General features: G+C 47.0%; 1 protein-coding gene across 4 annotated transcripts in view; it reads right to left on the reverse strand.

Annotated features, from left to right (window-relative positions):
- The window catches only part of NFATC2 (nuclear factor of activated T cells 2), a 145,003-nt gene that overhangs the window by 111,911 nt on the left and 17,915 nt on the right, over positions 1 to 15,177 (reverse strand). For all 4 annotated transcript variants that reach the window (XM_025470422.3, XM_025470419.3, XM_025470421.3 and 1 more), the window contains exons 2-3: positions 14,097 to 15,108; positions 8,473 to 8,644 (exon numbers count right to left, since the gene is read on the reverse strand). In XM_025470422.3, the coding sequence (XP_025326207.1) occupies positions 8,473 to 8,644; positions 14,097 to 15,108 (1,184 nt within the window). The remainder of the gene's footprint in view (positions 1 to 8,472; positions 8,645 to 14,096; positions 15,109 to 15,177) is intronic.

Here is a 15,177-nt window from a genome sequence, read left to right on the forward strand (position 1 = left end):
GACCCAAAAAGTTGTTTGGGAAACAAATCAGGTTTCATCTATATGTTCCCACTGGTTGCCAGACATATTGCAAGCCTCAGACTTAATACTCTTTTTGGAACAACTCTTTCTCCAAGATTCTGGAAGCTTTCTGTTTTCTCCCTACATCTGGGGGCAATGTTTCACTGATTCATGACCATTTATCTTCTAATGTGAACTGAAAGCGCACCCTGCTTCCCATCGGTGTGCATTTGACACAGAATGTGTGCGCACACGGGATCATCCAACCCTGCACCTGCTCATCACCCACACCTTTGCCGGCCCCGCCCTGGACACCCTGTCTCCTCCACCCGGCTCACCCTGGAAGCCAGCACCAGCCTCTGTTCTTTCACAAAGCCTGCTTGACCACTCGAGGTCACACACAGGAGGCCACATCTGGCCCACAGATGCACTGGGTTTGGACTGCACTCTTACGGATTTTTAAATGAACAGCCAGCCTTATAATCAAGAGATCGGTATAACCAAGAAGCGGCTGGTGAGGATGGCTCCTCCAAAAGCTGGCATCAGCATCCCCACCCTGCCCCGTCCCCATCTTTACACGAGAAGGCTGGGTCAGGTCACCCCTAGAAGAGGTCCTCCCTCTGAAAGTAGATGAAGCCTCAGTGGGGGACAGGCAGGGCTGCTCAGCCCTGGGGACTCGGGCCTTTCCCAAGACTACAGCCACACCCATGCTTCTCGACCATAGCCAATCTCTCAACTAGACTAGTTAACCTGGCTTTCAAAATATACCCAGAATCCAACCACTTATGCCCTCCGCCCCCAGCTCCAGTCCAGCCACGCTCCCCTCTCACCTGGACCACAGCAGCCCCTCTTCACCCCCCTCCCTGTTTCTCTTCCCCGGCCCCCCTGAAGTCTGTTCTCACCTGCACAACAGCCAGAGGGATGCTCCCATCCCTCCCAGCTCCCAACTCACTGAGAATAAAAATCCTCGGTGCCCAAACCCCAAATCTGCCCATCCTCTTTCCTCTGGGCCTCCATCTCCTGCACACCCCTCCTGGCTCACCCTGCCCCTCTGGCCACCTCTCTGCTCCCAGCCCATGCCAGCTTGGCCCAGAGAGCCTCTCAGTCAGGAGCATTCATCCCCAGATCCCTGCACATTTTCCTCCTTTGCTCCAAAGCCACCTGTGCAGTGAGGCCTCTCTGACCCCTCCCAATTTCCCTTGGCCTGGCAGTCTTTCCCATTGTACTTATCACCTTCCAGCACACTATTTAACTTTCCTACTTATTAGATTTATTGTTTATCTCCCAGCAGCCAGAACGTCAGCTCCATGGGGGCAGGGATCTCTGTTTTGTTCACAGCCGCATGCCCAGCGCCTGGAAGCGTGCCTGGCACATAGAAGGTGCTTGGTAAATCTTTCAGACAAACAGATGAATGAGCAAAGGAACTTCTGGTGATCTCAGGACACAAGCCTGAGCCACCTCCGTTTCCTTTCTCTCTCCAGAGGGTTGGACGGAACCCTCTGGAGAAGCAAATTCGGCAGCTTCTGGACAAATCAGCATCGGCAAGACCTGCTTCCTGTTTCATGTCTAAAAAGTGGGGGGTTGGGGAAGCCTCACTGAGCACAAAATTTGGTTAGTCAAATAGAAGCCCACGTGTGCAGCCGAGTGCCAAAGGAGCGCTGCTCACTGTCATGACTGTAGCTTTGCCTGGTAAGGAAAAAAGGCCACCTGGCTTCTCTCTGCCCTTTCTGAGATATAATTTAAAGTGAGTCGCAGAGGGGATAAAGGCTAAAATCCAGCAGGATGAAAATCACAGCCTCACAATCCATTTTATGAGATGAAAGCCTGGAGACTTGACTGGCCTCCTCAAGGGCTGGGCGGGTGGGGGGGAGGGGGTTGCGGGTAGAGGTGTAAGGTGGACAGGTGCGGCCCTGGCCTCCGCTCCCCGCCCTGCAAAGCTCGTCACTGTTGCCCGGCATGAAACACAGATCAGGTTTCTGCATCTGTAAGGAATTTCTCCTAAAGGAACTACCCATGTTTTTTCCATATGTCTGAACATCTGTTTGAAAGAATTGTCTTTGGAGGTGTGTACTCTGGTTAGACATTCTCATTTTGATTACTTTCTAACTGAAAGGATGCCTTTCCGATCATTCATTCAGCTGAAAACAAGTCCCAGAGTGTGGTAAGAATAGTGTGTTTTGAAAGCCCCTAGGACAAGGATGCCTAAGGAAAATGACAAAGCATCTTCCACCAGGAATTTCTGTGCAGGAATATGGTTAAGGGAATCTGGAAGCAGGCAGGGAAAGGGTTCCAGGACAATGGCATTATACAGGCCAAGGTCAACTGGGGTATTATTATCCAATCCCAGAAGCTGAAGAGCTGGGGAAATGCTTAAAGCCTAATTTTGCAAAGCAGCCTCTGAATGGAAGTTTTGTCCACCAAGGACCCCTGCATCCTGCCCCGAAACAGAACGAGGAAATGATGGCTGGGTTCTGCCAAAGGGCACGTGGCTCTTTCAAGGTGAGTCAAGCAGGTCCCTTTCTCGTCTGGTCCTTGCGGGTCAAAGTGAGGTGGTAGAATTAAGATGCCCTGGCTCCTGGGAAAGAACCATAAGCTTGTTCTATTTCCACAGGATTTAAAGCTTTATAAAAGAAACAACGTGGGCCTGACTGCTAAGAGTGCTCCTTCCCTAACCAGACAATTCTTAGAAATCGTATAAATATAGCCTCTCTCTTATCGCCTTCTCTATTTGATAAACCTTGAAGTAGCGCAGACCTTATTTACCCCAGAGGTTATGAACTTGAGGATATTTGCCTTGAGCCAAATCTAACCCAAAGTTTGATTTAGTCACCAAACTTAATAACCAGAAATTTCACGTGAAAATTCAGACTTCCTAGCTTCTCACGAAGAAAACCTGTAAAACCTGGTAGTGCTGGGCCCACTTTCCCACGTGGCACAACCAATGGGGGCTGAATAGTGGCTCCTAGAGATGAGGCACACACGCTGCTATGCCCTACTCCCCGCCACTCCCTATTGGTCCCTGACATTTGGACAACTCAGCCATTTTTTTTTTCATTGCCTGGCCCCCTCCAGCTTGTCAGCTTGTGATCCTGTTTTTCCAATCTCTTCTTGGGTCCTCTCCTTAGTCCACTGCTTCTGGAGAGATGTAGGTTCCTACTAGGGTGTGGGAAATAAACCCTTCAAAGTGGATCTGTGCTCAGCCCTCCAGTGATGGCACATGCGATCCTGTGGCATTCCAGAGGCCTGAGAGGTAGAAAGTTCAGTGCTTTGCTTCCAAGCTCTGGGCTCTTAAGTCCAGCTGTCCGTTGACATCTTTACTTGGATACTTCACAAGCCCTTCCAACTTTCTACACCCCAAACTGAATTCATCATCTTCCCTTAATAAAACAATTCCTTCCTGTCTCCCCACAGGGCACACGACATGATCCTGGACCCATAGGCCCTTCACCTCCTGCATCGAAGCCAGCTCTGAGTCCTGAAGATCGATCACACCATAGAATCCCTCCCCCCCACCCCCACCTTCCCTCTCACTGACATCTTGTCCTCAGCAGCTTGATCTTCACCTGGCACTGCCACAGCCCCTCACATTCATTTCCCTGCTTCCTCCCTTATGCCTTCTAACCCACTCCCTAGATAGAAGCCCAAATGATCCTAGAAATAGTAAACCAGGGGCACCTGGGTGGCTCAGTGGTTGAGCATCTGCTTTCAGCTCAGGGCATGATCCCAGAGTCCTGGGATCGAGTCCCACATCGGGCTCCCCGCAAGGCGCCTGCTTCTCCCTCTGCCTGTATCTCTGCCTCTCTCTGTGTGTCTCCAGGAATAAATAAATAAAGTATTTTTTTAATGAAAGAAAGGAACTTTAAAAAAAAGAAATAGTAAATCAGAATCACCTTCCTCCTCTACTCAAAACTTGTCACTCCTTCCCCTTACCTTGGAATAAAACTTGAGCTCCTCCCCTTGGCTTATGAGTCCTGCACAGCATGGTCCTGCCAACCCATCACCCCCCCAAGATAAACTCAAGTGACACTGGTCTTCCTTCAGCTCCTCAGACACACACCAAGTTCCCCCTTGCCTCAGGACCTTTGCACATGCTATACCTTATGGAAGGAACACTCTCTCACCACTACCCGGAGAGAGAGAGAGAAACTGAGAAAGGAAGAGCATCATTCCTCTCTTTGCTGGCTCTGTCATCTGCTCAGGGACCCAGCTGATAAGTCATATCCTTAGCAAGACTCCCTTCTACGGCAGGTCTTCCAAGTACTCTCTTGGCATGGTGGGTTTTGTTGAAGTAGTTACCCCCATATGGTAAATCCTAATCAGTCATCATGTCTTGCCCTAGGGTCCAGATGTCATTCCAGATTGCCCTCATCTGCCTCCCTGACTCACCCACATCTCAACAATGGTCACACCAAGCTATTCTGGTCTACTTTGCACCCCCAGGACCCCCTGAGTTCCAGCAGGACAGAAACTGTATTCATCTCCCCCATCATTGCATTATCAGCACGTAGCACACTGCCTGGCACACAGCAGGTCCTCAACAAAATATATGCCAGTTGAATGAATCATGAGATCCAAAAGCATTTAAGGTTTGGAACAACCTTAACCTAAACCTTTCTTCCAAGGCCAAGGGATATTAAAAAAAAAAAATGAACAGCTAAATATGCACACACTTAAGGTTTTTAATTTTTTTTTTTTTTGGTTTTTAATTTTATATGTAAAGAACGAACGAAATGATCTTGTACTCATTTTATTTTCACATAAAGAGGAGCATAAAACCACGAGGCATGCAAAAAGAATGAAGTTTTATAGTGTGGTAAATAAAAAAGAGAAGGGTGGGGACCAGTCATTGAGGGGGGAAGGAGCCGTGGTACTGTACAGAAATAGAAACAGATGTAGAGATAAAGAGAAGAGAGACAGATCAAGAGAGAAACCAGCAGAAGCATCTAGGCAAGGTACAAAACAGGGCTTCGCTGTACTTTTGGGAACAAAAGGGCAACCCTCCCGATTTCGAAAGGGGTTTTCACTCCTACTCCAGGGGTAAGAGCACTTGCCTTAAGTCCCCTTCTCACTTCAACTTTCAAAGAAGTTTTCTAAAAAAACTGACTTACTATGCTCGAAATCAGGGGTTAGCACATTTTGAAGAAAACAATCTATTGAAATGATTTTTTTTTTAATTGAAATGATTTTTTAAAAAATACTTCACTTTGTATCTTTCAAAACTGTGGCTACAAACTTTTAAGTCATGTGCTGGGTTTTCAAAGTTAGGAACAGGAAGAAGGATGGATCCTTAGAGGCCTGTCAGAAGGAGAGGTACACGAACTTCAAGCACAGTTCAGCAGGGTCTTTTGAATTGCCCATCCAGCTCATTCACTTCTCTGGAACTTGCTATGGCCCTGGCCCTAGGTGAATGGGTGAGCAGAGCCCAGCACTGCACACGGTCTGACCTCTCTGGCCAAGCCAACTGGACCAAGGCCAATCCATGAGAAAAAAAAAAAAATCTCCACAAGACATCACAATTTGGGCCCCCAGTGACCTCGTGTGAGGACCACACATAAAATTGATAGGCAGGAGGTGTGAGCATCTTTCCAACAGGCTTTGGAAGCCTGGTAAGGGTGTGGAAGCAGGGAAAGGTGGTCTGCAGAGAGACGTGAAAAATCAGCAACGTTGTGTAGCAAGAAGAGCCAGACCCACGGGGTCCAAATCCCAGGCCCACTTAACAGCTATGAGAGTCCCTCGGCATCTCCTTGACCTCACTGTGACTTGCTTCCTAGGGCCCCTTTGAGGATTAGATAAGTCAATACATACAGTATGGGGAACAGCTGAATCTTAACTACTATTATTATCATTTTGCTCAACTGTAACCTCCTGAGGCCAAGGATTTCTCACAGTTTGGTTCATATCATTTTTTTTTAATTTTTATTTATTTATGATAGTCACACAGAGAGAGAGAGAGAGAGAGAGAGAGGCAGAGACACAGGCAGAGGGAGAAGCAGGCTCCATGCACCGGGAGCCCGATGTGGGATTCGATCCCGGGTCTCCAGGATCGTGCCCCGGGCCAAAGGCAGGCGCTAAACCGCTGCGCCACCCAGGGATCCCTGGTTCATATCATATCACAGCATCTAGAACCATGCCTGGTACACAGTAGCACTCAACCGGTGTCTGATGAGTGATCAGAGCATGGAGAGCACAGCCCTGAGAGGACGGAGCCTGCTAACTGCCTCCTGCCCACCTCCACCCCCTCCCTCTGGCCTTCCCAGCTCCACTTATACTGGCCTCCTTCATTCCTCTGGCACAGTTCCAGACCTTTGCACATGCCACTCCCCCAATGCATCTTCAACCACAGTCACCTTCTCAAGGAAATCCTAGCAGATGTTCTTCCCTCATTTTCCTTGGCTCCTCCATTTTACATGCCTAGAGCCTCGGTTTCTTTTCCTTCATGCTACTTGCCACACTTTGTACCTTTATCGTTTGTATCATTAACCTCTTTTTTATTCTTCATTGTATTTTAGTGTCAAGCACAGTATATGGCAAAGAAGTAGGTGCTCGACAACTACTTCCAGAATGAACCCCCTTGTTGACTGGGTTGACTGAACAAAAAAGTACATTTTTGGACTATTCTCAAGTCCAGTTTCTTCCCAAGTCTCCTGGCCTGGTTCTGCAAAGGTAGCCTTCTCAGACAAGCCCCTAATTCCCCTTCTAATCTGCCTTCAGTGAGTTTCTCTTCCCATGATACTAAAAGTTTTGATTCTGACCCACAGATGAATGCCACACTCCGAGCCAGAGTCCCCATCATAGAATCGATAAGCCTAGATCAATAATGACATAAAGACTTCCTTTCCCAAAAAGCAATTTTCATGCATGACAGAGAAAATGGTACCAGGCCAGCCTCGCCCCTCGGCCCGCAAATAAACAACCGTTAAGTCCAGACAAACACAGATAAGTCAACTGTTTTCAGGCTTTAGATATAGCAGGCAGCATAAGACTGGGGTCACTGAGGAAAAGAACATACAGGAGGTGAGCCCATGTTCACTCCCGCATGGAGTCACCTCCCTCACCAAGCATCTATAAAGGTTATTCTTAGAAATAAGGGTATGCCTTAGAGTAGAGGCTACCCTAGAACTGCCCCTGGCAGACCCTAAAATCAAGTCTCAACTAGCTTAACACAGGAGGGACCATTGTAAACTTTTCAGGCGTTCCACAGGTGACCCTCACAAAATGTAAAATCAAATCTACACAAGTTCAGTGATCAGCCAGTTACTGAACTGCCTTTGGAGGAAGATAACAAAATCCAGAGTCTCTATAATGTCCAGTGTGTATATGTATATGTGTGTGTGTGTGTGTAATCATCACAATATCAGAAGAGAGCCAACAGTTACTAGACATGCAAACAAAGAGAAGAATGTGGCTCATGATCAAGGAGAAGAAGTGATGAATACACACAGATCCCAAAATAGCTGTGATATCCGCTCTAGAAAAAGCAACGCCAGGATTTGTAAGTTCCTAATACCATCATAAAAGTCCTTAACTGGATGTGTACACCCAAAGCACCTGTGAAGATTTCAGGGTTTTGGGGTTTGGGTTTTTCACTTGCCTGAGCCCTACTCATGTAGTTTCTCATTAAGTAGTTTCAGGGGATGCTTAGGAATCTCTACAGGGTTCTAACGCATCACAGAATTCTTATCATAGAATACATCCATACAAATAAGAGGTAAATTTATATATATTGAAGGTTCTGCTTAATTGAGTTGGTTGGTGAGCACCAATTAGCAGTCTCAGGCTGAACAGATTACACAATTAAGAAAGATAATTTCAACTCTAATTATTTTGCAGAAAAATGCACACTACTTATTTTGAAAAAAAAGTCTGAGGTTAAATCAAAAGCCTCAGACATAAAAGATAATGATTAAGAAAAAAAAAACAGGAGGAAATGTTCATGGTATAATATAAAAAAAAATCAGAGTACCAATTACTGTAACAGCATATAAATGTACATTAATAGACATTGCCAAGTTTGTGAATAGAAAAAAAGGCAACAAGAACTACAATACAGTGCAAAGAATGGTTATTTTATATGTAATTTCCATTTTCTCCTAGCTTTCTATATTTTACAAGAATGTATGAATTTTCCTCAGTGGACTCACATCTGAAATTTAAACACAAAATAATGCCTTCAGAAACCTTCTGCCAATGCACAAACCTCTGCAAAATCTAGCAATTTTTCCATCAGGAAGAGAAGGGAAAAAGCAGCTTGAGCAAGAATATCATTTCTATCCTTATCCAGCTCAGGAAGACTTTCTCATTTGGCCTCTGAACTAGTCTCTGATACTCATTCCATCTCAAATTTTCCATCCATCAGACAGGTAGGAGGCTTAGACACAAATGACAACCCAATAAGCAACAGACAGTGGCTGAGAAGTAGATCACCTAGTGGCAGATGAAGGACACAAATAGGACAAAGATTCAAGTCCATACCTGAACGACAGGATGGCCACCAGTTGGAGCTTTGACAGCTCCTCGGCTGCCTTCTGTCTCATAGTGGGCCCGGTGATGTGGCTTGGGCTGCACCTCAATCCGCAGCTCATAGGAGCCTGACTGGTGGGAGAGCGGCCACTCAAGCGGAGGGAGGGATGCGGTCACTGGGATGCTGAAGGAGGAAAAAGAATCAGTCATGTGTATGAGAGATCAGAACCAGTCAACCTGTACACTAAATGTAAATGGTCCCTTTTCTGAAAAATCATGTCCAAAAGGTATATGATCCTATCATTAGGAAGTACTTATTTCTCAGACAGGATGGGTGGGACTCTTCACAAGGTAGAGATCCTTTTGTTTTCTCTTCCATCTTTGATGAAAATTATGGGACTAACATCTCTATTTTTTTAACATCTCAATTTATGAAGCTAAATTCATCATATGTGAGTTCTAGCACATTTCTAACTGCTATAGCTTATTTTCCTCTGGGAATTTTGAAGAGTACCACCTCCTACCTCTACAAATCACCTGTTTCTCAGAATGTTCTCCCTTTCTAAATGACTGAGTGTGAGAGAAGGTACACTGAAGTGGAAATCAGGGGGCTATGTGTTGTCACTAATGTGCCATGTTACGTTAGGCAAGTAACCTCACCTCTTCTATCTTCGGGGTCTTATAATAACGTAACATATGGACCAGATGGCACCTGAGGGTTATTTCAGCTCTTATTTCCAAATCTGATGCTTTCAATTAAAAGATAATTCTAAAAAAAAAATAAAAATAGGGATCCCTGGGTGGCGCAGCGGTTTGGCGCCTGCCTTTGGCCCAGGGCGCGATCCTGGAGACCCGGGATCGAATCCCACATCGGGCTCCCGGTGCATGGAGCCTGCTTCTCCCTCTGCCTGTGTCTCTGCCTCTCTCTCTCTCTCTGTGACTATCATAAAAAATAAATAAATAAATAAATAAAAATAAAAATAAAAATAAATAAAAGATAATTCTGGGATCCCTGGGTGGTGCAGCGGTTTAGCGCCTGCCTTTGGCCCAGGGCGCGATCCTGGAGACCCGGGATCGAATCCCATATCGGGCTCCTGGTGCATGGAGCCTGCTTCTCCCTCTGCCTATGTCTCTGCCTCTCTCTCTCTCTCTCTGTGTGTGACTATCATAAATAAATAAAAATTTAAAAAAAAAAGAAAACTTTAAAAAAAAATTAAAAAAAAAAAGATAATTCTAGGGAGAGCCCATTTCTCGTCATAGGCATTGCTTATCAGGGCAAATATAAAACATCTAATCATGGAAAGGTAGCTAAACTTAGAGACCCCTAAATTTAAAGGAAGAGTAAAGGTCAAGAACATAACTGGAGTTACTCACCGGAGTTCAAGTCCAAACTCCACCTCTAACTACTTTGAGCAGATGCCTCTATCTCCCTAGGCCTTAGTTTCCTCAACTGGGAAATGAGGATACTGAGATCATATAAACAGCTTAGCACAATAACTCCCCAATAAATATTAGGCTATCATTATGTTTCCCTATACATATACATCGCATATTTCAAATAAATGGTTATGTCCTCTAGACAATCTAATTTACTTGTGGTTATGATAATTAGATATATATGCCTTTATATCTGAAGTTGTAATGGCATGTATTAAGTTTTATTTTCCTATAGAATCTTAAACCTACCCAGCACAAGTACCCATTGGGTACTTAATATATGGTTAAAATTATGTCATTTAAGAGTTGACTGAAATCTTAATGATCTAACTAGAGTATTCCTTCAGAGCCTCAGAGAACACAGACATTTTCCCAAGATTACAGAAGAAGACACACCAAGGCTGCAACTTATGTGTCTTGATTCTGGGTCCAGTGCTCCATGTACATCTCTATACTACCTCTTATCTTATTAATTCATTTAAAATAGGGCCAAAATAATCCCTCCTTTATGGAATGACTCTACAATAATACCTGACATTTGCAAGATCCTCAGTGAATATTCATGTGCTCGCTTTGGCAGCACATATCTCAGTGAATATTCAGTGAGTGGGTGGGTTGATGGCTGGATGGATACATGAATGAATGAATGAATGAATGAATGAGCAGTTTTACTGCAAAGGAGCCCTGTATATTCAAAGTAGTTTCAGAGTTGCAAATGCATGGATTTGTGTCACTGTGTCCTGATTTTGCACATATGGCACCAATCATTAATCCAATCAGGATATTCTTTTCCACTAAACCCAGAGCTGCCAAAAGCTGAGATTATCAACTGGACTTAGTTAAGCATTTGCAATGAAACCAATTCCATCCCTTCTCCATCATAACAGTACCAAGGGGAGATGCAGGGGAGTGGCACCCCCTAAACTCCATCAGCAATGGAGTCCAACTTGAACATACAATCCAAATTTAAAATTATAACCTCACTATGCAAGCAAATCTCAATCTCTTCTTTGTAACTAGTTGGCTCCTGAAGCCTCTCTTACTCTGAAGTCTTACAATGTCCACCTTGGTTTCAGTGCCAACATGCCTGCAGCCAAGGTGTCACATGTGTTACCCATACTCTCATTCTGTACACAAATTAAATTTTTTTAAAGTTTTCAAAATAAAAAGAAGGCTTATAAAAAAAAATCACTTCACCCTTGTATTATCTTTTGAAGTATAAAAAAACAAAAACAAAAACAAAAACCAAGGAGTAGATCCACTGGGATATCTCTAAGTATCGACCTCAGATTTTCCTTGGTTCTAGAATAAGTCTTTGATGACTACAATACAATCTTAAGAATTAGACCATCAGAGCCAATGTGAAATGCTGCATGTGAATTCCAGTCCTCTGCTCCACACAGACCCTGAGACAAATATTATCATGAGACATCCTTGAATACCCTATCCTCTCGATCTTAAAGAAAACTGGTACTTGTAGGCATTAAAATAACTCTACCAGCCTCCACAGTTATTTGGATCAAGCCACAGAATGGAGATGGAAGGATAAATGATAAATTCTTTATAAACAGTAAAGTCTCAGGCAAATGCAGCATGATCATATTTTATGTGAATGTTCTTTCCTACCCTCAATCATTACATAAGTCACATTCTGGGATTGATCTGCAGCAGAGAGAGCAAGGAGTCAAGAACTCGAGATTCTTTTTTTTTTTTTTTAATATAAATTCACTTTGCCGACATTTAGTATAATACCCAGTGCTCATCCCATGAAGTGCCCTCCTCAGTGCCCATCACCCAGCTACACCATCCCTCCACCCAACTCTCCTTCTGCAACCCTTTGTTTGTTTCCCAGAGTTAGGAGACTCTCATGGTTTTTTCTCCCTCTCTAATTTTTCAAGAACTCAAGTTTGGTTCTAAGTTTCCTACTCACTCATTAATGAGCTGGGTGATCACAGGCATGAGGCCTCACCTCCCCAAGTCTAGGTTTCTCAACCTGTACCAGCATTGGCTTTAATCAGCATTTCCTAAGGTGGCTCCATACAACTTTCATCACAGAACTCGTAACTCCATGGCCAAGTGGCCTTTGAAATCACTGCCTATTCCTATTCTGTCCACAGCTGGGAATGGCCCCTGCATAATGATATCTGTTTAACTCTGTTAAACTCAGAAACTCCTTTTTTAAGGAACAACAATCAACCTATGATGGCACTGGTGTTCTCAGAACTGTTCTGGAGGAGGCGCCAGACTGGAAGCTCCCTGTGGTCCAGTTCAGTCTGGTGCAGGATAAGCAAGGCCTGGGGTACAGAGCCCTAGTCTACTCTCCTCCCATCAATCAAAACAGATCTCGGGATGCCTGGGTGGTTCACCTGGTGGAGCATGGGACTCTTGGTTTCGGCTCAGGTCATGACCTCATGGGTCATGGGATGGAGCCCAGCATGGGGCTCCATGCTCAGCAGGGAGTCTGCTTGAAGAGATTCTCTCCCCCTGCCCCTCCTCTCTGTCTCTATCTCTCTCTCTCTAATAAATAAATAAATCTGTAAAAAAGAAAAGAAAAGAAAAGAATCTAGGGCCTCATGCTATTATCGTTACCTCAGGGCTTTCAAAGTGTTGGGATTATTTTTACCTCATTTTGATGGAATATCATTTTCTTCCAAACTCTGTGAGCCTCATTTTTCTTAGCATCAAAATGAAGATAAAAATAATACCAGCCAGGGGCACCTGGGTGGCTCCATGAGCTAAGCATCTGCCTTTGGCTCAGGTCATGATCCCAGAGTCCTGGGACTGAGCCCCACATTGGGCTCCCTGCTCCTCCTCCTTCCTCTGCCCTTCCCCCTAGCTCATGCTCTCTCTCTCTTTCCGAAATAAATTCTTTAAAAACTAAAAAATGAAAAAAAGAGTACCAACCAGGTTTATATAAGAATGAAATAGGGCAGCCCGAGTGGCTCAGTGGTTTAGTGCCATCTTCAGCCCAGGGCCTAATCCTGGAGACCCAGGATTGAGTCCCATGTCAGGCTCCCTGCACAGAGCCTGCTTCTCCCTCTGCCTGTGTCTCTGTGCCTCTCATTCTCTCTCTCTCTCTCTCTGACTCTCATTAATAAATAAGCAAATAAAATCTTTTTTTAAAAAAGAATGAAATAATACATACAGAACACTTAGAATCATGCCTGGCACACAGCAAGCATCCTTAGCACTGGAGACTATCACTGTCATGTCGTTCCTTTGACAACCATTGGGAGCTCAATCTCCTAGGATAAGGCTCAAGGATGAGAAAACTCCTAAATGCTTCCCCCATAATAAGAGGATTCCTCTATAATGACTGCCCCTCCTTTGTACTCTTACTTTGCTCAGGCTGCATGCCAAGAATTTGATATCCATCCTCTTGCCTCATCCTTGCAAAAACAAAACAAAAACCACCATGCTGAGGAGAGGACTATTATTACCCTCCTCTCACAGGGTAATGAGCCAAGGTGCTCAATGAGGAAGGGGGGTCCTGATTGATTAGCCATGCCTGCCCTGGGCACAGCACCAGAAATGCCCATGATCACACAGCCAGTGAGGGACAGAACCAGGACTCAAATCCAGTCCCGACAGACCCCAAAGCCTACACGCTGCCACCTGTATGCATCTCTTCAGCTTACCACTATTTTAAGCTCCTTGAGGATTACAGTTCACACTTGCTTTTTTTTTTTTTTTAGGACCTCCAGGGCACTGATGGCAGTACTGAGGCACACAGCAGACACCAACCAACATCAAGGCCTCTTAGAAGAGGCCCAGCAAACTCCCCACATGAAGGCTTGCTCTGTGCTTCCCAGAATGTCAGCTCCCCGCAGACAGACATGTGTGCCCGTTCTGTTCACCACTGGCTCCCCAACACCTGTATCAATCAGCGCCTGCCGGGCACATGGGAGGTGTTTGATAAACACCTGTCCCGTGAACGAATGAATCGGCCGGGTGCCCCTGAGCATCCTCACGACCACCACCTGGTGAGTTCGGCACACTTGACCTCCTCGTCCCGACGGGGAAACCACAGCTCGGAGGAGCTAACTTCCTTGCCAAGGTCTCGCAGCCAGTAAGCGGAGGGCCAGGGTGTAAATCCTGTCCAGGGGACTCTACGCCCCATGCCCCCCCACCCGACCCCCACCCGGAAAACGCGCCCTGAAGGTAAACCGAGGCCCATACCGCGTCCCGAGCGCGCTCACCTGCAGATGGGAATAGCTGGCACCAGCTGCTTGGGCCAGGTGGGCGGCACGAGCAGGATGGACTCGGGGGCCGAGCTCCTGCCCTCCTCCTGCTCGCAGGGCCCCAGGAACTCCACGGCCGGGTAGATGTGGCGGGGCAGGCCGGCCTTGGGCGGGGCGGCAGACACGGGCGACGGGTCGGGGCTCGTCTTCCACATCTTGGGGGGGATGCCGCAGGGCGAGTCGGCGGCGAGGCTGTTCAGGGCGTCCATGAGGACGGCAGAGCCGGCCGCGGGGGGGTAGCCGGCCGGGGCGCCGTCGTCCCGGGGCTGCGGCGAGGGGCTCCGGGAGCGCTGGGGCGAGGCTCCGGGCAGCGGGGCGGCCAAGGCCCCGGCACACGAGTGCCTCCGCTTGGCACCAGGCGACGAGGAGCGGGAGGCCGGACGGGGCACGGGCGAGTGGCGGCCCAGGCAGCTGTCCTCAGCGAGGCTGGTTCGAGGTGACATTATTGGCGAGGTTCTGGGGGAATAATGAGCAGGGATGTTTTGAAACTGGGGACACAGGTCGTCGGGCCCGCCGTTATTGGGCGAGACGCAGGGCGAGGTGTAGGGGGAGAAGGTGTCGGAAATGAAGCTGGCAGAGGAGCCGCTGCTAGCGGGGCTCAAGCAAAGCGGCTCGCGGTAGCCCTCGAAGCCGGGCACGGGCAGGGTGAACCGCGGGCTGCCGGCCACGCCCGCCAGGGCCGGCTGCTCCCCCAGCAGGCCAGTGTCTCTCCCGCGGAGGGGGCCCCCTGCCTGCATCAGTTCGTGAGATGGAGTGATCTCGATCCGAGGGCTCAGGCCCGAGGGCCCCGCTGGCTTGGCCGCGCTCAGAAAGTTCTGCGGCCCTACCCTATCCGGCTCTCCGAATCGGCCGGGGGGTTCGCCAGGGAGACTGGGGAGGGGGCTGTATGGCTTGAGGCCATAGTCCAGGACATCATCGGGGTATGCGAGTCCGGAGGGTGGGCTGGCGACCTTATGTGCATTCGGTTCTTCTGGAAAGAGAAGGGGGGAAGGAGGGGTCTTTTTAAGCCTCTAAAACAGAACTCCCATGCAGAGCAATC

The sequence above is a fragment of the Canis lupus genome, chromosome 24 (assembly GCF_003254725.2).
Source record: "Canis lupus dingo isolate Sandy chromosome 24, ASM325472v2, whole genome shotgun sequence".
NCBI lineage: Eukaryota > Metazoa > Chordata > Mammalia > Carnivora > Canidae > Canis > Canis lupus.